The sequence below is a fragment of the Lampetra fluviatilis genome, chromosome 19 (assembly GCF_964198595.1).
Source record: "Lampetra fluviatilis chromosome 19, kcLamFluv1.1, whole genome shotgun sequence".
In the NCBI taxonomy this organism is placed as follows: Eukaryota; Metazoa; Chordata; class Hyperoartia; order Petromyzontiformes; family Petromyzontidae; genus Lampetra; species Lampetra fluviatilis.
In genome coordinates, this window is record NC_136293.1 from 3439541 (window position 1) to 3465185 (window position 25645).

The 25645-nt window shown below is 42.9% G+C and overlaps 1 protein-coding gene across 1 annotated transcript in view; it reads left to right on the forward strand.

The window, feature by feature from the left end:
- LOC144937496 (LON peptidase N-terminal domain and RING finger protein 3-like) overlaps positions 1–25645 on the forward strand; it is an 86135-nt gene that overhangs the window by 20455 nt on the left and 40035 nt on the right. The window contains exon 2 of the mRNA XM_078864743.1: positions 22919–23037. Within this exon, the coding sequence (XP_078720869.1) occupies positions 22919–23037 (119 nt within the window). The remainder of the gene's footprint in view (positions 1–22918; positions 23038–25645) is intronic.

Consider the following 25645-nt stretch of genomic DNA (forward strand, 5'->3'; position numbering starts at 1 on the left):
AATGAAGCCATGTTTCATTTTTTTTTCTCCATTTGCAATGTGAAAAAAAATCAATCCGTGCCCTACATTTAGCAAGTTTAATGTCCCATTTCATATTGCGAATTTATTTTTGGAAGATGCCAATATTATCTACGGAATGGAAAATAAAAACGCTCAAACAAATGCTGTATAATTAACGGGGGGGGGGGGGTCTACAGCTTATTTTACCTAAACATAATAAACAGGACGTTCTCACGAGAGTAAGAGTGTTATGCTGGCAAGGTCTTAACAGCCACATTCCAATTGCAAAAAAATATTTTCGACTTTACTTTGGAGAAATGCTTGAAAGAGACGATGTCTTAATGACTTATGTTATGGCATTTTTGCTCGTGATGATTGCAAATGCAGTCTTATTTCCCATATTCATATTATGTTTTATGGTATGGGAACTGTGGGTTGCAATCGGAAAACTTGCATTCGGAAGGCTATGAGGAGTTATAATCCCGGGCGGAGGGGGGGGCGGGGGGGGGCGGGGGGGGGCCCCCCCAGTCACCTGGGAGTGGTATAACGATTGCAACTTGGCAAGTAAATACTTTCCTGCAGTGGGTATCCTGGAAAGAGACGTAATTAATGATGGCTCTACACCACTGGCTCATGGCCACAAGCAGACTAGAGCCCACCCAAATGCTTATGGGAGCAGGGAGATTCTTTGACTTTTGAACGTTGGATACCACCCCTCTTCCACGAACCTTTCACCGGAGTGACTTTGCCATAATATGTGCTCGTATATACAGTCGTGATTACTGAAGATATATACGTCGCGTAATAAAAAAATACTTAATCAATCGCATGAAAAATTCAACCCACCATTGTACGATATGTGTACTCTTCCAGATTCACTGTAAACGTGGACCTTGGCATGTCCAATGAATCTTAAGTGTGACCAGGACTTGGCTCAGTCTTCAGGCACAGCCACTGAATCTTAATAATGCTCTGGCTCTGTGCCAAGCATAGTTTCGCAATATATAACGTCTTGTCCTCAAATGCCCCCGTGCCGGCCATGATCTTTTTTTTTGCTGTTCGAGGCCGTTTGCAGAAAATGGCGTATTTTTCCTTCCCCTCTATTACCATACGTGATTAGTTTTTATCCCTGTAAAACTCAGCAACCGATACTCAAATAACTGTCAATGTTGTCCTGGCTCAAACAGGCGTGGAGTGGTGATCCTCTCTGTTGAGACATTCCAAATTATTATGCCAATGGCCGTTCTGTCCATAGGACAAGCAATGTTGACTCTTTAACAAAGCGGTACTTGCTTTGTTAGGCATAGGCGATTGGAAAGCCGAGTCAACCTCCAACCAGGATTTGAAACTTGCACTTGCATTCCAGAACCAGTGCTTCTGCAGGTGGAGACGTTACAGTGTGCGATGCCATTCATAGTCACTCATGTCCATGCTCTTGTACCAAACAAGATTGGTGCCTCTTATTGTCCAAAGCCTGGCCATATTGTGCCAGAGAGATTGTAGCAAAACATTAGCACAGGACCAACCTTTGAGCCTAATGTCAATTTGTATTTATATTTGAATGAATTTGTTATGAATCATTCTTTGGCCGGTCAGTCTGACACTTAAAAAGCAAGGGTTCTCACCGTTCCTGGGGCAGAACATGCGGAGTGTGAAGTGTGCATCCGGTTAGAGACGCACACAAAATATATGCAAGTATAGTTACGTGGGTCCTAGTTATATCTGAAATTGAGTATGAATACATTGCTATGAATACCAACAAAAAGGGTGTGCCTTTTATAAGTTACCACTTGTACAAGGAAAGAGTCATGCCATGCATTTTTTACAGTTTAATCAGTCTGGGGAGGTTTGGTTATAGACAGATATCCGAGTATCCTGCGATGGAGTGAAATCAACAAGATTTAGCATTTGAAGCATAACTTCTGCAGTATTCTCGACAAGACACTTCATTCCAACCGCCCCTCAAAACACGTTCTCTTCTGCCGTGAAGCTGATTTACGTCTCCCTGCGGTCAGCCCTTTTTTTCTTATAAACTTTACAGTGCGGCAGCCCACATTACGAGTGCCTCGCCTCGCGTGACCCCAAAGCACGGGGCCCGCAGGCAGCAGCGAAGCCCAGGCCGACTCCCTTTCACCATCAGGCCCCCAGACTCATAAACACATGCGGCATTTACAAAAAAGAAAAGAAAACATTGACGCAGTAGAGGGATAGCCGAGAATGAGTGCTACTTTGTAGGAAGTTGAAACCGTGGTCACCCTGTGGAGATAGCGGTGTCTACCATGCGGATGTTCACCCCTGGCTCAGGCTTTGCCTGTGGAAACAAGTGCTGATGCTTGTTTGAGGAGGGTTACACAAAGAGTGACCTGATGATGCAGGTAGCGATGAGAAGGAAACTGGCACTATTTGGAAACACGTGTAGGATGGACAACAAGAAAATTAAAAGTGTGTTCGGGAAAAATGGAAAGAACTGGAAAGAGAGGAATACCTCCGATAATGGCTTGACGACAACATAAGAGATGGGTGCCAGATAGATGTGCCACTACTTGAGCATATTGGGCACAACACAGGAAAGTGGAAACAAATTACAAAATGTGCAGTGGACACCTATTATGGGATATCTGCCCATGGACAGCTGTACTTAGCTCACTTGGTATCGTTAATTAAGGACATCTCACTATCTCTAGGTGATATTGCTCGTTAGTTTCGATGTCGTCTCTTTGTTTACCAAAGTTCCTGTGCCTGACACCATTGCAATCATTGAAGACTTGGTCCAACAAGGACTGAATGCTGATGTATCGGCCCTCACCAACACTTACTTCACCATGAAACTTTTTACAAACAAATTGAAGGTGTTTACACCATTGGAACCTCCTTTGCCAGTAGCAAAATATTATAATTGTTTTTTTACCCTTTTATCTGGCAACAAAACTGACCCCTTTTTCAGTTTTGTTTCCAGATAAAAGGTTAAAAAACAATTATCATATTTTCCTACTGGCAAAGGAGGTTCCAATGGTGTAAATTCTTACCCCGAGCTCTCATACTCTGATGGTGCATTGTCTTTGAGTTTTGCGCCTTTTGGCGTCATCTGGTCCAACACCATATGAGACTAGGCTCTAAGAAAAGCTATCTCACGTGTGGACAAATCAATTTCAAGGACAGTGCATACATGATCAGAGTTGTGTTTTTTGTTTTCATTCCGACCGCAGGTATTGTGGTCAATGCAAACATGACTCCTTGAAAAAAAAAGTGGTCAGTTTTTGTTGCCAGATAAAAGGGTAAAACAACAATTATCAAGTTGAAGGTGCCCCAATTGGTTCGCCCTTATCTCCAGTTGTAGCCAAAGTTTTCATGGAAACAGACAGATGCCATCCAGGCATCCACTCTACGTCCGTCCTTGTGGAAGAGGTACGTAGATGACACGTTCGTCATCTGGCCACATGGATGACCAACTCTGAACCAATTCCTCAACCACATCAATTCCATACACCCAGCCAACAAATTCACCATGGAGGTGGAAAAGGATGGCAAGCTACCATTCTTGGATGTTTTAATCGAAAAGAAACCAGATGGCTCAATGGACCATTCTGTCTACAGGAAAGTAACCCATTCTGACGCCTACCTAAAACCTGATTCCCACCATCCATCCCAGAAGAATTCCCTCATCAAAACGCTACACCATAGAGCTCAATGTATCTCCGACCATGAACACCTAACCAGTGAACTCAAACACGTACACCAAGCTCTCAAGGCGAATGTATATTCTGATTACACAATCCGCAAAGCCATCACCCCAACCGTGCGGAAGGAGCCATCTGAAGATCCAATCAAATCATCACCTTGCCTTACATAGCAGGGGCAACCAAAATATTTCATCTGATCCCATCTGTAAAGATTCCTGACACGCAATATCCCGGTGTCTACAAACTAAGCTGTATCTGTGGCAGCAGTTACATTGGGGAAACTAAGCGACATGTCTCGGACCGTGTTCGTGAACATAAGGCAGATGTGAAACAAGGTAGGACCAATACCTCGGCCGTGGCTGATAATTTTTTAATGCGGTGGGCTCACATGAAATAGATTTTTCTAAGTCGAAGGTACTTGCAAACCCACTGGCTATCAACAAATATTTATTCATGAAGCCATTCACATATACAGACACAACTTCAATCGAGATGATGGGCATAAACTGAGCAATTATTGAAAGGACGTTATCGACCAGTTTTATTCATAACTGGCTGTGATGTTCCCATCCTACCACCTTCTGATGTTAGTTGTTATTTTTGGATCTCTGAATTTACATTAACAGGTAAAATTTCACACACTAACACAGCCACCGAGCTCGACGTTGTTGCTCTGCGATCTTCCATTAACATGCTAATTTCTTACATTAACATCACTAGCCCCGCCCACTTTGTTTATGACCTTTGGGCTACACCCATTTAAAACCTTTAAAACAGTCTGCCTCAGCAGCTTTCCCCCTCTTTTTTCTTCCTGATGACGATCGCTTGTGTTGTGATCGAAACGTCGTCGTTTTTTGTTTGTTATTTTTTTTTGTTATTTTCTTTGAATCTATCTACGTGACTTTACCAAAAGACCCAAAGAATATGCAAATGTTGCTGTTAACTGGCTGCAGTAAGTAAATTAGCGGTACATTTTCGAGATTGATCCAAACACAACTCGACTCTACCCTCTTGTGGTTCGATAACACAATTTCTCAGTGCAGGTTACTTGCCCACAAACAGAGGAGCATCGATTCTCCCCGTGTGGCCAGTGCTGTGTGTTTTGGAGGTGATTGAATGTCATGGTTGTTCAGGTTTAGCCAAAGCTGACTTAAAAATAACATTTGAACTGTCGGCTATGATTTGCTGAGATTTAGAAACAATAACATTTGCACCACCAGCTAAGTTTGAAATCATTGAAAAACTAAGCACAGCATGCCGCCGTCTGCGCCAAGCTGATGCTTATTCATGGCGCTAGCTTATCAGGTTTGATGTTAGTTTCTCTTGGAACTCGCTGTTGGTTCCTGTTAATTTATTTTGCTTTGGGGCATGTGATATGTGATATTGATGAAGTGCCAATTGCTTTGAATAAAACATTTATAATTGAAAAGTTTCCTACAAATATCTGTTTTATATCTCAGGTAAAAAAAAAATCTATATATCTCCCCTGGTGTCCCCGAGCCAGTGGAAAGAATTCCAAATTCCTATGGCAGCAGCCATATGACAACCACTGTTGACCTCCTATAAAATGGTAAGCATTTTATGGAACCAAGTAGACGGATGCATCAGTGTTGGCAATCATTTGAACTGTCAACCACTGAAAGTCTGTTCATCGCTCTGTGACGATTCCACTAATATGAATTTGTTTTGTATGTACATCAGAATGCATATTTTTGTTGACTCCTTTCAGGAGGGTCCTTCCAGGTTTTGATGTGAGTGATTTGTGGGTACATTTTTTTCAAATGTGGCACGTTTTGACCATGGCCTACTCTTGTGAATTACGTCACGGGATCTTTAATGTCCACTGTGAAGCAGACGGCCTGTATTTTTATGGTTGTCACACCCGTAATATTAACCAGGGCTGCCCCTGCTATCGAACCGTAAACCTCTCCAAGAAGCAATGAATGCGCTACTGCACGAGGCAGTCACCACCCAATCTTATCCATGCGGATGTGGGGGACCAAATTAACTGATCCTCTTCGTTATATTACTCCACTTATCCGTGGGAAATAATCACGGAAAATCGTGGATAATATGAATTTGCCACTCAGATCCTTTTTTTTCTGCAAAAAAATGAAATAGGAAGCCATTCCACAAAGCAGGATGGGTAAATATAGTTTCAGATAAGAGTAGTTCTGTATACTATATCTGCTGTAGTCCACAGTATATGTTGAGTGAAGCAACATATTGGCCAGTATGTAGTCAGTGGGGCACCATGGTGGCGAGATGTTAACTCCCCCGCCTGGTATGCAAGAGGTTGTGGGTTCAATTCCGCCTGTATATTTTGAGTTTGCATGTCTCTTGCCCCGTGGTCACGTGGATTTTTTTTACAGTTCTTCCGGTTTTTCTCTGCACATTTATAAACACGCACTTCGAGTATTTGGCTGCTATAAATTGCCACGTGATAAGCCACTTCGTTGAGCTAAAACGTGTGGCCATGTCGCTTCTGAAAAATAGCTATATAGCTCAGTGGGGGTCTTACCTGGTAAATAAAAAAAATGGTTTATAGGATAGCGTGGCGCTCGCGTGGAAGTTTGGTTTTTAATTCCCACTGGATGTGCCAACTGACGAAGCGAAGCGATGTCCCTCCCACACTCCGCCTGAGCATTGGGGACGCTTACAATTAACCTTTAATTTCTGTGAATAAGAGCTTCATAGCTCATCGGATTTCTCCAGTATGAATAAATATTTGTTTCTGGTTGCATATACGGTATAGCTCTACGCAATTGAGGGGAAATACCTTTCGATCGATTGAAACAAAATACCTAAAACAGGCATTAAAAATGTATTTGTTCAAATTATAAATTAGGATGTATTTGTACAGTGCCTTGAAACAGTGTTGTGTACTCCCTGTAATGTCACTTGGGGTATAAAATTATCTTGTTGGCAACTTCCCCGAGAGATGGAAAACCATTTTACGGTCGCCAGGATCGGTTGTGTTTCTTGAGAGCGGGCTGTTTGGCGTGAGGCCCGACAAACATTGTTTTGTGTTTATGTATTTTAATGCGAAGTTACGAATGTAGAAATAATAGGATATCTAGCATGGTGCCAAAAACGGAATGGCATTCACCACAATAAAGGGTTGGACTCTCGACTACCGTCTATGGAATATGTCCTTGAATATAAAATATAAATATGCAAATTAAGCCTTGAAAGTGTATTTATACATTAAAAAAAAAGAAAACATATCTTGTCATCACATTTGTTTGTTTCTTTTTTTCTGCATGGAAGGTTAACATTGTTACGACGTCACCTCCACGTCTGCCAAATACATACACATATCGCAGGTAAATGTGTCCACATGTTTACGACATGTTTTCACTCCGCACTTCCGATTAGCACAGTTGGCTACATACGGTGCGAAAGGAGATCAACATACATACAAAGTGTGTGTGTGTGCACAGCAACTGTAAGATGAGTTGGTATACCCATCTCCACTTGGTGCCCACACGGGTCCGCACCTGTGCTCAGTCATAAAGAAAATAAGAGGAGTCGTAAGCTTAGGAATTAACATTATTTAGCTAACTGGTGCTATTTGTTCATGTGCATTAACTGAGTGTGGCGGAGTAGCCCAGGTTACCGCTGAAAACAACTTTTAAAAGTTAGCCACGAATACCGGTTCTTTGAATGGTCTATTTGTTTATTTATTTTCGTGAAAGAAATTAGAGACATTTCTTTCGAGGATTTGTCTCACTCGGTGGGGTTCGCTTTCATGGTCCTCCCGTCTCTCCCAGAGCCTTCAATCCCATCTCCACAGTAACACCATATGTTCTTACGAAAATCAATAATACTATGAATTATTAAATGATAACATGTATTTTTGCTTGTTTGAATTTGCATTCAAAACGGCCTTTTTGGCCGAGGCCTTTCTCTGACCGCCCAAGTAGGGCATCCCCTGGTGACATAACCATCCATACGGGACTAGTTGGACTCGTTGGTCAGGCTGTAGAGAAGGGACTTTGAAAGATTTACAAAGCACCCACCATGTTGTCTTAAGACATCAACATACGTGGCTTTCGTGGACAAGTTCATCTTGTCTTGAAAATGTGTACCTATTTGACTTGGAGAGAACAAAGAAGCACCATCAGTGTGAGGATGTGGGCCAGGTTCTCTTGCAGATGTGGGTTTATTTTGCCTCAGTTTACAGTGGTCGAGGTGACCGGACGTGACTGGACATGCAGTGTGACAGAGGGGCTGCACTGTATGAATGTTGAACTTATTTCGCACCAACTATGCTAATTGGAGGTGCACTGCCACCCTTCACAAAAATACCCTCGCAGTGGAGTCCCCCACAGATACGCTGTCGCCTTTTCAGCGAGTCTGCTCACACTTATAGTGAGCAGCGGTGTCGTCAATACAGAAGTAATGGAAAATACTTTACAATTGTCGTGGTTGAAGCCTGACCGAAATACACAGGTGGGATGGCAGATTGCTTTCAGAGACAATATATGAACGCCTATGACTTACAAGTCTTAAGTATCTCACCATTTGAATCGGCATATAGCAGTTTTTATTTCTCAAAGCCCAGAGCTAGTGAGAGGAAGTTTTACATTTATATGTCTCGGCCCAGTCTCTGCGTAGGATAACCACCATAGTGATAGCATTGCCTCTTTAGGGTTCTGTGGCTCCCTAGATGTCCTGTTCTACATTATTGAGGAAAATCTACACAATACTGTTTGAACACAGTAGAGGATGGAAAACGTTTAGTAAATGACTCGCTGCTCCAGCCAAAGCAACAAAAACTTGATCCATTTCCAAACAGCTTACCGAAGGACTGCATCGACCTGATGGTACCGCATGTCACAGATCTCTTAAATTCGTCACTCGCCGCGGGACTTGTCCCGACAGCATTTAAACACCCACACATCGTTCCTTTACTCAAGAAGCCTGGGCTTACTGATGTTGTTGCGGGAAATTACAGACCAGCATTAAATCTTTCGGTGCTCTCGAAGATTCCAAAACGGAACGTTTTTCGCCAGATGGAAGTTTATCTCGTTGAGGCCAGTGTCCTGCTGCATCAATCCACCTACAGAAAGAACCACTCGAAGGAGATGGCTCTCGCCAAGGTATGCGCTGACCTGATTGACGCCACTTGACAGAGGCAACCCATGATTTGCTTGTTCGTTTTGATCTGTCGGCAACGGTTGACAACTGTCGACCACGAGATCTTGCTTGAGCGCGACCACTGGCCGACCACAGTCAACCAGTTTCTTTTCGGTTGATCATCCACAGCACGCAGAGTCTGTGACTTAGAGTTCCTGTTCTCCACTGCCAACATCGGCAGTATTGCATCAAGAGACGGCACCGGCTCACACTTCTACGCTAAGGACCTTCAGATGTGTCAACCCCAATGCAGTGCAGTGCCATTTACTTGTCTGAATCGGTGACATTGTCCTTTGATGGAGTCCAACTGACTGAAACTGATCCCATTGAAAACTGGCTTCATGTGGTAACAGCCACTGCATGTCACCAACAGCAACTTGAACACAGTGTTGCCCCTGTTCAGAGGTGCATCTGTCATGCCATCGCTCTCAGTCCATCACCTTGGCATGATACTAGTTTTGAAGCTTTCATTCAGGCCGCATGTAAGCCAGCAAGTCAGCAGATGCTTCTATGAACTACGGCGAATTAATAACTGTATTACTGCACTGCCTATTCAAGCCATATAGACTATTAATAGCTTTGTAGTCCCTAGAGTCGAATCCTTAATTTGTCTGATGGTTTGGGAGCCTTAACCACTACTCGATCGCCTACAGTCGGACATGAATGCTGCTGCAAACTTGATCGTAGCAACCAGAATCTTGACCACGCTACACAGCTTCTGTGCGACGAAGACAATTGGTCCTCCGGTGTCAAGTTACATTTTGCTGACCTACAAGGTGCTGCACTGCGTACCAGTGTCCACCAATGGGCCCAGACGTCGCTTGAGGTCTGCTGGTGTACGGCGACCAGAGTTTTCTAAAGATAAAAACATCAGAATCAGAATATTTATACTAGAGGAATCCGATGAGCTATGAAGCTCTTTATCACAGTTGTCCAGTAGTTTTCACAGATGTCCAGTGTTCAGTGATCGCATGTTGCCAACCCACATCCGTGGAACAGCCTGCCACTGCACATGCAAGCTGCTGAGTTGTGGTCATCAATCAAAATTCACTCAAAACTACTCCCCTTGTCACTAGCCATGAGCGGTATTGCATCTATTTCTTATTATACTGAAGTAATGACTCATGTTTCCGTCATAAATTCAGTGCTGTTGTAATGCCTTGCCATGTTTGGGCACTCTAGACATTTATTTATTTATTAGGTATGGCTACACAATTTTACAAACAGCATATGCCTGTAATTATTCATTATATTCTGAAGTTTATTTTTGGCCTACTCTTGCACGCTTGCCAGATGTCTTGGAAGAGGTGTGAGTACCCGATCGGCAAGCTGATGCACCCAGTCTCGTACTGCTGGATGGACAGAGGCAAGGGAGGATTGAAGTAACTTGCAGCAGTTTCAACTGCCTTTGCTGGAAGATCGAACCAGAAACCTATAAATTTCAAGTCCATTGTTGCTCATCTTTACACCACGAGCAGCATCTCAGTTTCGATTTAAAGCTTTCGTGACTGCAGGGATTCATCTTCTTGGTTCTTTCGGTAAAGTCACGTAGAAGGGAAATAATAAAATAATAAAAATTAAACATAATAAAATAATTCTCACGACGTTTCAGCCACAACGCAAGCAGCCGTCCTCAGGTGAAGAACAGGTCTGTCGGAAAGACAGCGTCTGAATGACTCAGACGGTGTCTTTCCGACAGACCTGTTCTTGTTGCGTTGTGGCCGAAACGTCGTGAGAATTATTTTATTATGTTTTATTTTTATTATTTTTCTTCTACGTGACTTTACCGAAAGAACCAAGAAGGAGCATCTCAGTTGTCAAAAGAATGAATCCATAAATTGAATTGGAGAAGACTTAAAAGTGGAGGCAGGGAAGGAGGAGCGGGAGGGACAAGGATGAGATTCGTCACAAAAATAAAGGACGCGAAACGCATCGTGAACAAAGCACTGCCGTTATGAGGGAAACACAAGGGAATTGTGCACACGGCACCCACCTATATGATTATGCGTTACCGCTTGCCTATGAAGTTGCTCCCTTAGTGTGCTCTTATGTTACCGGTTTCATTAGCCAAGTGCGTACGTGCTGCAATGGCACCAGGGTTGCCAATGTGTGCAGCTGACGGTGGCTGACTGCTTCGGTTTCAGCCGCAACACTCGTTTGTGCACTACAGCATACGTGTGCGTGCGCCGTTGAACTGATACGCAGCAGTGGGGCGCTATGGCAGGGCATTAGGCTAATGATTAGAAGGTGGCAAGTTAAATTTTCTTCTTGGTTAGGGGTTGACCCCTCCCATCATCTCTCTTTTGGGTCAGTTACATGAGTAGTATTTGGGATGCTATGGAGAGACTGGCAAGCGCCATAGTAATTCAGAATCTATTTTAGTAGCTGGAGATAACACTGCTTTTTGAGCATGGATACACTTCAGCTTGTCTTGATTTTACAAAAATGTGTTCAAAATTAAAATGTTGAGTTCACAGATTTTTGACTTTTTAAGAGGTCACAGGTCTTGTCTCGGACAGACATTTTTTGCGGAACAACTTTCAACAATTTGATGGCTGGAGTAAATAGGTGTAGGGCACCTATGTTGTAAATATTCTCCATTATAAAAAAAAAATTCCACTTTCTATCGTTGGTATGGAAAACAGCATTTTTCTATTTGCTCACCACAGAATCCTGTTGGATTCATCACGTGAGTATAAAGCTCCTACTTGAGTGCGAGCCCCTGGGATTAATGAAAATAGGCTGTGTTGAGAACCAGCTGGATCCATGCCAACCATGCTGTAGTCACATGACGAGGCATCTGTGGGCAATCTATGAGCTCACTGGAAACGCGTCGTGGTATACGTAATATGTCTGGAATTTTGCAAACTTGCATGCAATTATTGAGGGCGATGGAGAGACCAATTTAACATGTGTTGAGCATATATTTCTAGATTTGAAGCTTTCGTGACTGCAAGGAATCATATTCTTAGGTTTTTTTCGGTAAAGTCACGTAGGTAAAACATCAAAATTAATGAAAATAAAATAAAATAAAACAAAAATCACGACGTTTCGGAGGCAACACAAGTCTCCGTCATCAGGTGGGACCGTCACAGCCGAATTAGCTGCATCAAGTGGCTGTGACGGTCCCACCTGATGACGGAGACTTGTGTTGCCTCCGAAACGTCGTGATTTTTGTTTTATTTTATTTTATTTTCATTAATTTTGATGTTTTACCTACGTGACTTTACCGAAAAAACCTAAGAATATGTTGAGCATATACTTTATGTGACTGGACATGAACACTGTAGTGCTCACTATCACAGTAAACCTAGCCTCTCTTCCCCCTTGGGACTGGAAAAGGGGAGGCTTAGAGATCCCACCAACCGCCTTGTTACGAAAACCAACAATATCACTGACTCGACATCTTTGATCGAACCAACCAAGCCGTTTTCCTTAAAACCCTCTGCTGCTAGACCACCCAGATTGTATGGCTTACCAAAAATCCATAAAGAAGGGACACCCCTTCGTCCTATCGTCTCCACCATTGACTCACCCATCTACAAACTGGCCCGATTTCTGTCTAAGACATTACAACCATTCACTGGTAAGACCACCTCAGCTGTACTCAACTCGGCTCACTTGGTATCGTTAATTAAGGACATCTCACTCTCTCCAGGTGATTTGCTCATTAGTTTTGATGTGGTCTCTTTGTTTACCAAAGTTCTTGTGCTTGACACCATTGCAATCATTGAAGATGTGGTCCAACAAGGACTGAATGGTGATGTACCGGCCCTGGTGAGACACTGCCTCACCAACACTTACTTTACCGAATAGAACTTTCTACAAACAAGTTGAAGGTACGCCAATGCGTTCTCCTTTATCTCCAGTTGTATCCAATGTTTTCATGGAATTATTTGAGACAGATGCCATCCAGGCATCCACTCTACGTCCGTCCTTGTGGAAGAGATACGTAGATGACACGTTCGTCATCTGGCCACATGGCCGACCAGCTCTGAACCAATTCCTCAACCACATCAATTCCATACACCCAGCCATCAAATTTACCATGGAGGTGGAAAAGGATGACAAGTTACCATTCTTGGATGTTTTCATCGAAAAGAGACCCGATGGCTAAATGGGACACTGTCTACAGGAAAGCCACCCATACGGATGCCTACCTAAAACTTGACTCCCACCACCATCCATCCCAGAAGAATTCCCTCATCAAAACTTTACACTATAGAGCTCGATGTATTTCCAACCGTCATCACCTAGCCAGTGAACTGGAACACGTACACCAAGCTCTCAGGATGAATGGATATTCAGACTACACAATCCGTAAATCACCCTAACCGTTGGAAAAGAACCATCTGAGGATACAATCAAACCATCACCTTGCCATACATAGCAGGGGTCACTAAAAATATTTCCAAAATCATGAGCAAACACAAGATCAGTACATAAAATTTGTGATCTGATCCCATCTGTGAAGGATGTGATTCCTGAAATGCAATACCCCGGCGGCTACAAACTAAGCTGTGTCTGCGGCAGTAGTTACATTGGGGAAACTAAGCGACATGTCTCGGACCGTGTTGGTGAACATGAGGCAGATCTAAAACACGGTAGGACCAATATCTCGGCCGTGGCTGATCATTGTTTTAATGAGGTGGGCTCACACGAAATTGATTTCTTTAAGACGAAGGTACTTTGCTAGCCCACTGGCTATCAACAAAGATTCGTTCATGAAGCCATCCATATATACAGACACAATTTAAACTGATAAGATGAGTACAAGCTGAGCAATCATTGGAAGGACATAATTGGATATGATGTTCCCACCCTACCACCTTCCGATGTTAGTTGTGCTTTACGCTCATTTCAAACTTGCGCTTTCACAGTCACTTCGCGCGCCAACCCCTTGGTTGCAGCTCTGCGATCTGCCATTACCATGCTAATCTCTCTTTAACATGCAAACTTTCACCTGGCAGCCCTTTCATTGGTGGAAACGAACCACCGTCGGGTTGGCTGCCCACCATTTACATTTACATTATCATTGGCTGCTGACAATTGGGCTACGCCTATTTCCAAACCCTTATAAAGTCTGCTTTGGAAGCTAACCCCCCTTTTCCTGAAGACGACCGCATCGCGATCGAAACGTCGTAGTTTTTTTGCTATTTCTTGTTATTTTCTTTGAACCTATCTACGTGATTTTACCGAAAGACCCAAGAGTATGCTCTCACTCATCGGACTCTGAGAAAGAGAGCAGCATGAGAGACTTTCACCAACGGAATGTATGCAAGTTCTCCCTGTGGTCGCATGGATTTTTTTCTCCGGGTCCTGCAGTTTTTCCCTCCACATTTAGAAACATGCATTGAGATTATTTAGATTATTTTGCTGCATTACATTTCCACATGATAAGCCACTTTTGTTAAGCTATTGTTTGTGGCCAGGTCGCTTCTGCAAAATAAGCTAAAAGCTCTGTGGGCTTTACCTGGAAATAAAAAAAATACTTTCATTTAATTTGTATATGTTTTTTTGTGATTTGTTTACCTTTTGTATACTTTACACACCTATCGTGTTTTTGTGTTGTTTTTTGTAACGTCCTGACCAGCCCTACTGGACATTTGTGAAAAAGAGCTTCATAGCTCATCGGATTCCTCCAGGATAAATAAATATTCAGATTATGATTTTGTATGTTGAACTTCTTTCGCACCGTACGTAGCCAACCGTGCTAATCGGAGGTGCGGAACATTATTAAGTTGATGTCCCCCCTTAAGGAGAAAGTTCAGAAGTAGTAGGTGAAACACTCCCACAAGTTATGAATTGAGGGCACTCTTCATTTAAATGCGTGGCCTCACATGATGGCCCACATGATGGCTGTACTTCTATAATAGCAGCAGCAGCAAAAGGCAGCCAAGTAGTTACGTGGTCGCCAAGTTGAAATTTACATTCGTCCATTTGTGTAGGACAACCCGATGGCTTCTAAGGCACTTCTCTCGTTAGCCTTTTATTCCAGAGGATCCGTCGGCCAACTTGTTATAAGCATATACAAATATAAAGGGCAGGAGAAGAGCAATGGGGATGGAGAGACAAAGGTGTGGGAATATATTTAGGGGACTGAAAGTTTCCCGGAGACTCTACCAGGGACTATACCACAGTACGGCCTGTGGTACTGCCTTTGAAAACCGGCAAGAGGAAGGTTTTAACTTAACTTTTTATTTTATTTTACCAGGTAAGTACCACTGAGCTATATAGCTCTTTTTCAGAAGTGACCTGGCCACAAATGATAGCTCAACAAAGTGGCTTATCATGTGGAAATGTATAGCAGCCAAATACTTTAAACACATGTTGATTCTAAGTATGGAGGGAACAACTAGAGGACCCGGATAAAAATCCACATGACCACGAAACGAGAGAACACGCAAACTCCAAATATTCAAGCCTCAGGGTTGCGATTGAAATTACGACCACCTGTATACCAGGTGAGGTAGTTAACATCTCGCCACGGCAGTGCCCTAAGATGAGAAGAGAACCGTGGGAGGGTGTCGGTGTAACAGGTACTGAGCGAAAGGAAGTTCCAGTCTGAGGTGACAGAACGATGAAAGGAGCGTCAGCCAAGGGAATTTAGATTAAATTTACATGTGGATATCAGGGATTTGTCAGAGGATTATAGCTAGTTATAAGAGGTATAGGGGAGAGGTGCTTATGCCCCCATGGTGAGATGTCATTAAAAAAATAGGACTTGTAGTGGAGCTCGGCCCAAGGTCATGTGCATTATATAACATTATATGCTGAAGGCTGCCTCGGAAGACAAGGTTTGGGGTGACTTTAAACCTAGTTTCTCGTCTTTTTTGTATATTCAACTTTTGTATACAGATGTGGCATGTCCTTTGGCAATGTGTCACGGGGCTAGAGTGGTCAACCCCAAAGCACAGAACAGCCTCTGATTGGCTCCACGAATGTGTGCGTAAGTTATTTGACACTCCCGGTTGCGGACAGTCCCACTGTGAGAAGTATTGGCTGTCCTCTGCCACCATTATATTCCTTGGAGGTCTCATTTCCTTCTTACCCATTTGCAGCACCCAAGTGACAATTGGTGTCCTCTGAACAATTCGTTGGATAAGTGCTCATCTTTTATCAGCAGCCCTGAGCCAGTTACGAGAAATTTCACAAGTGGTCGTCTTTGACCTTGGAGGAATTATGGGCAAGGGTCATTCGAGGCTGGGCATGTAAAATCATGACCTTTCGATTGTAATTTGAGCACCGTGGCATGAAGCCACCGTAAATTATTTTCCGTACCTAGAGGCATTTTGCTTATAAAGATATTTAACTGCCAACGCTGCTGTGTCGTATTCAGGAATCCAGCCACCGCTTGGGCAGCACACAAAGCTGCTTTCAAGGAAGCGGTGTTGTGATTCATTGAGTCGGCATGGTGTCAGAGAAGCAGTGCCCTGGAGTAGCAGGTTTATTGGCTGTAGAGCTGGGTGGATTGGTCAATTCTATTAACAAAAAATCTCAATCGACTATTCTTTTGTTGTCTATTACGTGTGTCCCCTTGATGAACAATCTCCGGACTAATTGTTGACTGAAATAATTTGATTTTTGTAATAAATTACTACTATAATAATGTATACTAATAAGAGAAGATAGATATTTACACCATCACACTTAAACATCACCAAAACGTACAGCAAAAATCGAATATTGTTGTTTTTATTACCAAACCTTTGTAATGGTTAAATTCTGACCGACAATGAACCTGTGAGGTAACCATAACAGTTGTGCTCTGCCCCAGTTGAGGTGCCAGAGCCGTGACTATTATTGAGCCTTACGTATTATTACTGGAAAAACTAGGATAGGAGATGGTGAATTAAGAGGGTCGCTCGGAAGTAAATGCTCATATTTAATTTGTCTTCAAGGGTCGTCCTACTTGCTCATTTAATCTTGCGTTTGTAATTTATCCACTTTTTGATAGGATATTGAAACCAAATGTGGGTCGGATATAACTGATTATGTAACTCTTTGGGAATTAAACAATAAATGAAGACAATACAATAATTGGTTCTTTCAAGCATATATTTTTTGTATTTTTTTCGATTTGGCATCTTTCATGACTGTTATTTATAGGTCTTGTTCTGGGTCGACCGTATCAGATAGAGATGCGTAAAAAAGGAAGGCTGGCTGGTGACCTCGCTGTGAGCTGCAGCGTGCGAACATGACATTTTGGTCCTCTTGATCACAGCACGAATGCCTGCGTAATTTAATTGCGCAGTCAGTTCGATTAGCACAGTTGACAAGGTACGGCGGGAAAGAAGTTCGACGTACGTACATAAGAAACAACTCTCCAAACGAGAAGACATGTAGCAAAGCAAATATCGCTTGCAGAAACGAAAGGACATTGATCATTTCACTTCAGTGTGTACAATAAAATACTGATGTGATCTTCATAAGATATTTATGAGAAAGATATTTATGGGATATGAGGGCATTGTAAAATAACCTAATTTATTGATTGCACTTGGTGTTCAAAGCATCACTTGGGGACATCGATCGTTTCGATCGTCGGCCTAGAATATGCGATGCAAGTTTAATATTCGGAGCGCTCTCGAATTTTGTCATGGCCAATGTGTGGGACTCAGTGATCGGCATTACTTGGCGGGTGACCATTGTCAATCTCACCTGCTAGTGTATTCAGACGACTTGGGAGACACGACTGTAGAGGGTTTCTTATTTATTTCTTAATACTTTAACGATAGGATCACAGAGTAACATAAGCGCTGACTGACTTATAGCTTAGCCATCCATACAGCGATATCGGCAACGTACAACTATATAGCTGGCTGACTATATAGTGACGACGGCGATGAAGGCTGTATACAGTGAGGGATAAAAGTATATGATCCCCTGCTGATTTTGTACGTTTGCCCACTGACAAAGAAATGATCAGTCTATAATTTTAATGGTAGGTTTATTTGAACAGTGAGAGACAGAATAACAACAAAAAAATCTAGAAAAACGCATGTCAAAAATGTTATAAATTGATTTGCATTTTAATGAGGGAAATAAGTATTTGACCCCCTCTTAATCAGAAAGATTTCTGGCTCCCAGGTGTCTTTTATACAAGTAACGAGCTGATATTAGGAGCACACTTTTAAAGGGAGTGCTCCTAATCTCAGCTTTTACCTATATAAAAGGCACCTGCTCACAGAAGCAATCAATCAAGCAGTCATAAAGGGAGGAAGTAGGATTAGCAGCAATAAAGGGAAGGGAAATTTTAATAGTAAGGAGCTGCAGCAGCCAAACCACCACGTGGTGGTTTGCTAATCCTACATAATACACGAGCATAATATGACTTGGAGACCCCCTCCCCACCACCTACACATTCCACAAGTAGTGACTAATCCCATATCTGCATTTTCCATAAACATGCTAAATTCTTCTGTTGATATGTAAATTTCTTTGTCAAGGCACTCTGCTCCTCTAACCCAGCTTAAATATAGGCTACCAAGCTTGGTGGTGTTCATTCGGACGCTGTCTTTCCGACAGCCCTGTTCTTCACCTGAGGACGGATACTTGCATTGTGGCGGAAACGTCGTGAGAATTTTATTTTATGAAGTTTTATTTTTATTATTTTATTATTTCCCTTCTACCTGATTTTACCGAAAGAACCACGAAGATGATGAATCCCTGCAGTCACGAAAGCTTTAAATCGAGAATTACTTCCTTTGTTAAACACATTCGTAATCATCATCAGTCACGATCATTCCACTGCTGGATGAAGGCCTTCCCCTAAGCCACTGCTACCTCTAACGATCCTGCGATGCAACAATTTACCCAGAACCTGCTCATGAACAGTGACCGATGCGTTGCTGTTGAATGATCAGATGTTATTGGCAAGAGTCCACTCTAAAACTTCTCGGACCCCATTCCACGCAAAAAGAAATCCCGTAAACAGACTCATTATGCGTCACGGGCATCATGGATAAAACAAATTATTATATTTGCAGTACTTAATGTGTGTGTGGAGAAACGGAATGGAGTTCTCGTTCATTGCATCGAGTCTTTGTGCCTTGCAGCTCACCCATACAAGTTCCGTAGAAAGTTTTCATGTCATTGTGGCAGATTTTAAGCTCTTATCTGGTTATTTAAAGCTGTAGTTTGCTCTGTTTAAATGCTGTTCTGTGTTATAACTGGTGCAAATGGAAGGTAGAATGATTTTTTTTATAGCTATAAAGGTGATTTGAAGCTTTCGTGACTGCAGGAATCCATACTCTTTGGTTCTTTCGGTAAAGTCACATAGGTAGAAAATAAAATAAAATAGATCACGACGTTTCGGGCGCAACACAAGCGTCCGTCATCAGGTGGGAAAGCAGGTGGGAAAGCACCTGATGACGGACGCTTGTGTTGCGCCCGAAACGTGATCTATTTCATCTTATACGTACGTGACTTTACCGAAAGAACCAAAGAGAATCTATAAAGGTACTTTATAATAATTTAAAACAATTACAGCTGTTTGTCAATATATTGTTAGGTGGAGACTTTAACAGCGCTGCCAGTTGTGAGGGTTATATGACCATACTTCACCGTGCTGGCCAGTGCTGGTTGATGGAGAGTGGATAGGGAAGTCACATTAGTTATCCACCTTGGCTGGAGGCAACCCATTTGGCTGTCAAGTTCACTCAAGAAATCAACCACTCTATTTGAGAAATGAATCCGTTCATGGAGGTCAGCTATGTATGTATGTTGAACTTCTTTTGCACCGTACGTAGCCAACCGTGCTAATCGGATGTGTGAGCCTATTCTGATAGGCCAATACCACAGTGGCTTGATGCTCATCTAAGGGGGAGTACTGTCGTAAATGGGATTTGCCCAAAAAGGATTATGCCAATCTTCGCTTGTTTTGCTGCAACTGATGTTCACCCTTGCCAGAAATCAATTTCAGGGCACTGGGTTCATTCCACACTGTGTAACTACTGTGCCGCATAATGTCCTATGTGTACCTTGTGATGTTGTCGTATTTCAAACGGTGCACTGTAGTTAATGTTTCGTGTGAATGAAACTGTTCGGTTTAGTTGGTCCTCGTCTACATAACACAGCGGTATATTTTTAACACCGTCATTATTTCTATTTCCCTTATTAGGAAAATATTTTGTTTAAAATGTTACACTGCAGCCTTTACGAATTGAAAAATGGAACAAGCACATTGGGCATTTTATGATTCAACAATTATAACCAATGACGACAAATTAATCAATTGGACTTACTCTACACGGATAAATTGTCAATCCCCTGCTGCAAAAACTTTGGCAGGATACTCCTGAACAATAATCATGAGACTCAGTGGTGCTGCCCTCGGTAAACAACTAATAATAATTTAAACAATAAATAACACCCTCATTACTGCTCCATAGTTGTCCGATGGATCCTCTGGTCCTAACCACAGGCATGTGGGATTGTATCCATTTGTTCAAGGCCACCAATGGGGAAAATCATGGCTGAATGATTTTATGAGCATTGGGCACATTTAGAGAAAATTATATTTAAGCTTTAACTTAATTGTCATCAGCCGTGATCAATCCACTGTGGATTCAGGTCTCTGTATGTTATCATCATTCCTCAAGGTCTTGTGATGCCATGAACCATATTGCCCCGTATATAACTGACCCGATCTCATTGCTCATTCTCTCTGTGATTAGCCTTTTGGATACATTCCCTCATTTTGGCTGCCATTCCATCAGCAGTTTCGTCCTCCAGCCATCATACCTGCCAGAAGTGTCCTGCCCTCACCAATGGTGTTAGCCATGGCTAGGAATCGAACTCAGCCCAGCCAGATAGATACCTGCATATTCTTCTACCACAAACAAGCATTTATCTGCCTTGACTGCTGCAAACGCATGAATGCAAGTTAAGTTGATTACTCGGTTTGGTCAAGAATTCCAGCTGCTTTGTTGCGAGTTAAAGTCAGTCATAGAGGTCAGCAAGTCCATGTTTGTATCCCTTCACTGCACTGGCTTCGTGCATGTCTATTGGCTGCAGTAAATGGGTCACGCCCAGGAAGGATTATGCCAGTCTAAGCGCGTTGTGTAACAGCCCCACATTCTGTTTGTGAGTGTAGCCCTGCGTTCGCTGGTTACCAGCCGCGGCTTAAACCACACTCGCCACCCACACGCGAAAAGTAATTTAGATTTTTTTTTAAGTTTGGAAACCTTGAGCTGAGAAAGAGAGAGAAAAATTGTGGCTGTAAATGTGATGCGGGGCTGCCACTTGTCGTGATTTCAGATGGTATGCTGATCGACAGTGCAGGATGCTCATGTTTTGTAAGGGAGTAAACTGCTGTGGTTTATTTTTCTGTGTTCACTTTTAAAGAAATGTGTATACAGTGCGTAGTCACTACTTCTGATGTGTTCTCCTTTATACAGTTTGATGCAGACTGTTCGCATCTAGCAGAGTGGCACAGTGGATTGAGCACTGCACTCACAGTTTAAAGATTGTGAGTTCAGATACTGGTAGGGCATCAAATAAGCCAACTATCTTCATTGTTTCTAGATTTGAAGTTTTCGTGACTGCAAGGGTGCTGGGCGATCATACAGTATGTATACAATTGTTAAATTTCATGCAGAATGAAATTATTACAACCTAATATACAGCATGAAATGTGTTAGAATATTTTCAGTGCGAAGACATACGCTTTCTCATTTGTGAGTAGTTCAATTGCAAGTATGGTTAAACGATAGAGTCTATTGTCAACATTGCAATTGGTTATCTCGGGCATATACACAATGTAATACATGTTGGGCATTCAGCATGGCGTTGCATGGATGAGCATGTGTGTATTGATGTGTGGTTTTAATGACAGATATGGCTATGTTGTCTCATCGCTGAGCACTACTTGATTCTTAATAACCCATTGCTAACCGATTTTCATGGTCCATGAGAATAGAAATAGGCTTTTCAAGTGAATTTGTGGCAGTAGTGGTTTACTTAACTGCAAAACTTCACTGGTCCCATTTTAAGAATTTGAGTCACTGATTGTTATCACCGAGGATTTATCGTCTAATGAAGTGGTACATCAGGGATGCTTAGCAGAGTCGATGCTCAAGCGGGATTTTGACTCGTGGTGTTTCGATTTGGTCTTGAGCACTCTGCCAAAACACCACGTGGCCGGATGTTACTGGTAAACATTGCAGTCAATGTGTCGTGTGTGTATCAAATGTGTGTACAATTGTGAACCATGGTAAGTCAATAGTGGTCAAGTGGACAAACCGCTGGCTGCCTGTGTTTCTCGTTGATGCGGCAACGGCATTGCATGTTGATTGTCGTCGATGTTATCCAGGTCACCGATGCACAAGAGCCAATGTTGTTTCATGGGAATCAATGGGTTTATTTCATCTGCTGATTAAGGAAAGGATACAACAAACAGCAACAAATCATACGCCTTACCCAGTTCTTGAAATAATCAAGTAATTTATGTTTGTGTTTGTTTACCAAGTAAAGCCTCACTGAGTACCACTACTTCAGAGCAGTCCTGTAAAGTTTTCACAGTCGGGGGAGATTTTGCTATGTGCAATCTCTAATTAGTAATTTTCAGGTACTTTTTGAGCATTCGGATATTTAGCCAATACCAATGAAATTTTATGGTTTTTGTTAGGACATTTGGCTAGTCCAGCGCGAAAGAAGTTCAACATACAAACATACAAATCTGGGAACCCAGAGGAAGCTCATGGGTGAACTTATAAAATCCACTCAGAAATGTGTCCGAGTCGGGAATCGAATTGAGGCCCTTCTTGCGGTGCGAGGCACAAGTGTTATTACTGCTGTTTTTGGGCTGTACCGTGTCTTGTTACGCATGATGTCCGATGATGTCTGACGTTTCGCTGCACGTGTTGCAAGCTTCTTTCGGAACCGACCGATTCCTGGATATCATTCCCGCAGAAGCGCCTCCAGCACAGGGAGCGAAATGTTGGACATCGTGCCGAATAGCACGTGGTACGACCCCCAAACTAACACATTAGAGAGCCAATGAGTGGAACATTGAGAGGCGACAGTCAAGGAGTTGTGCTGCCACACGTGGAATGAGCTGGAGCCGCTGTGCCTGTGCTGCGCACGATTTGCAGTGCCCCACGACCACCTGCTGCTCAGCAACCGTGCCCAGGTGCAGGTGGCGAAGCGCAGCTACGAGGGTGCACTGTGCGACGCCGAACTCGTGTGCCTGCTCCAGCCGCTCTGGTCCAAGGTGCGTGGGCATCATCCATACCCTACCCAGCCTCACACACACGCACACCTGTTCTGCTGTTCCACAGTGGCGAGATGTTCACTACCTCGCCTAGCTATACAGGAGGTCGTGGGTTCGATCCAGACCCTGACGCTTGTTTATTTGGAGTTTGCATGTTCTCCCCTTGGTTGTGTAGATTTTTCTCCGGGTCCTCCGGTTTTTTCCCTCCACATTTAAACGAGCCCCACTCATCTGTTCCACCTGCAAAACCACCGAGGTTACTTACAAACAGTGCACGTGACTTCATGAAAGGTAAAGGTGCAGTCTTGCAATGTCATGGTGGCAAGATGTTAACTGCCTGGCCTGGTAAGTAGGAGGTCGTGGGTCCGATCCCCACCTGTATATTCGGAGTTTGCATGTTCATGTGGATTTTTCTCCGGGGTCTCTGGTTTTTTCCCTAAACATTTAGAATAAACGTGTGTTTCGAGTATTTGGCTGCTATAAATGTGCATGTGATAAGCCCCGTCGTTGAGCTTTCATTTATGGCCACGTCACTTCTGAAAAATAGCTATTTAGCTCTGTGGGCATGACCTGGTAAAATAAATAGTTTAATTTAGTTCATAATATCATCCTCTTCCCGGGGCAGTGATATGGCCGAGCGGTAACGTGCTTATCGCGTGTTGGAGAGTTTCATGGTTCGAGGCCAGCGGCCGCCCTGATTAATACTGTGGAGTTATTGCCCAAAAGTATTGTGGTCTTGTCTCCGTCACAAGAATGTCGCGAATACCAATTGTACCCATGATTCTGTTTTCATTGTTTTTATCTGTAACATAATAATGCTCATTTATTCTGCTATGGTGAGATATTCTTCTTCCTGAGCTTTGTCCTGGAGTTTTATACCTCAGAGCTAGAAACCCTTTTCCGCAAGTGACGAGAGTTCTAAAAGGGACAGTTGTTGCATTGCTCACGCAACGGCTGTCCCTTTAGTTTGGAAATCCCTTCCCCTGGTCATCTGGGCTGGTGGCCTCCTCCATCTGTTCAAACCCGGGCTGAAGACATTACTAATTTGCTCTTCCTATAACCGACTTGTCTCTGTATCTGCCATCTCAATTTCGTCCACGCTCGACTGTAATCTGTTTTCTTCCTACCCTTTTCTCGGGTCAGTGGCTATATTCAGATGAAAGTTGTTTACCACGTAAACCAGCAGCAAGTGGTCTTTACGTAACTGGGACACACGACACTCGGACTCTCTGAAAGTGCTTTCCCCCTTCAGGACTTGATGGAAAGTCACTACGACAGTGTACATACAGTATTGGATATATATTTTTTCTTGTACTCACCTGCAGATGGGTCTTTATTATGAAAACACAAGCACAAATTTTGCTGAATTTCTGGATAACCATTCAGGAATTGTTTGCCTGCAAGAGCTTGTGATCATTTGTCAAACATTCAAATACCCATTTCCCCAACGCAACTTATGCTTTTGCAAATGTTATCTATTTTACACCAGATTCGGTATATCTTTGGTTCTGAGGGAGGGTGGGCCGATGATGCGGATATCACTTTCCTACAGCACAGCAGCGAGGTGCCTCTGAGGTAGTACAGTAACTAGGTCACTGAACTGTGAGGAAACTTTGAGTGGAGTCCCCTCGTATGTATCTAAACTAAACTTTTTATTTTACAGAGTAAGGCCCACTGAGCTATACAGTATAGCTCTTTTTCAAAATCCATATGACCACGGGGAGAACATGAAAACTCCCAATATACAGGCATCATCAGGGTCAAGATCGAACCTATGTCTTCCTGTATACCAGGCAACGTATGAACATCTTGCCATAATGGCGTTCCTAACTAACCCATTCAAACATCCCAACGCTGAAAATTTGCCTCCAAATTACTCATATGGGATTATCCGCAGCAGCATCGCCTCCCTCCTGTGACAAACTTGGCAGGACCCTCCTGGTAAAGAGTCTCGGTGAGGTTGTTGCTGGATAACATAATCGTGATAAAAAAAATATATATGTGGGATTTCTCCAGGCACTCTGGTTTCCTCATAAAAGCACAAAACTATTCAAAAAGGCAATTACCAAACAACCGAGGTCGCAGCATCCATTTGGATATGAGACTTGAGCCTCAAGAGGGATCTCGTGAGATAATTAAAAACAAGAGGCCCGTTATGTTCAATGCCAGTGGTGCCAATTGACCATAAAAGTGCATACGTGCATCACAAAAAAGTGAGAAAACATGAACAGCTGATGTTTGTGAACTTCAGGTGGTGCTCTTCATCCAATGCAAGAATGCACAATGCCCTTTGCAAGTGAATATTTCTCTTTACAGGGTCGATATGAGTGTTTCATTCCACAGGAGACGAAAACACCATTGCTGGGTCTCAGTCTTTGAGTTGTGACCAAGCCGTGTGTAGGTATAGCAACGAAGAAGCGCTGTGTTGGGTGGGGCATGTATGCAGGATAAAGAGAGGATGTCGAAAACATAAATTATATTGGAACCCAGAAGTTGGTAAGTATGTAAATTGAACCTTGTTCGCACCATACGTAGTCAACTGTGCTCATCAAAGGTGCAAATGGTGGGACACTATAAACATACCTTTGCAGGTCAGTTGTGGGAGGTC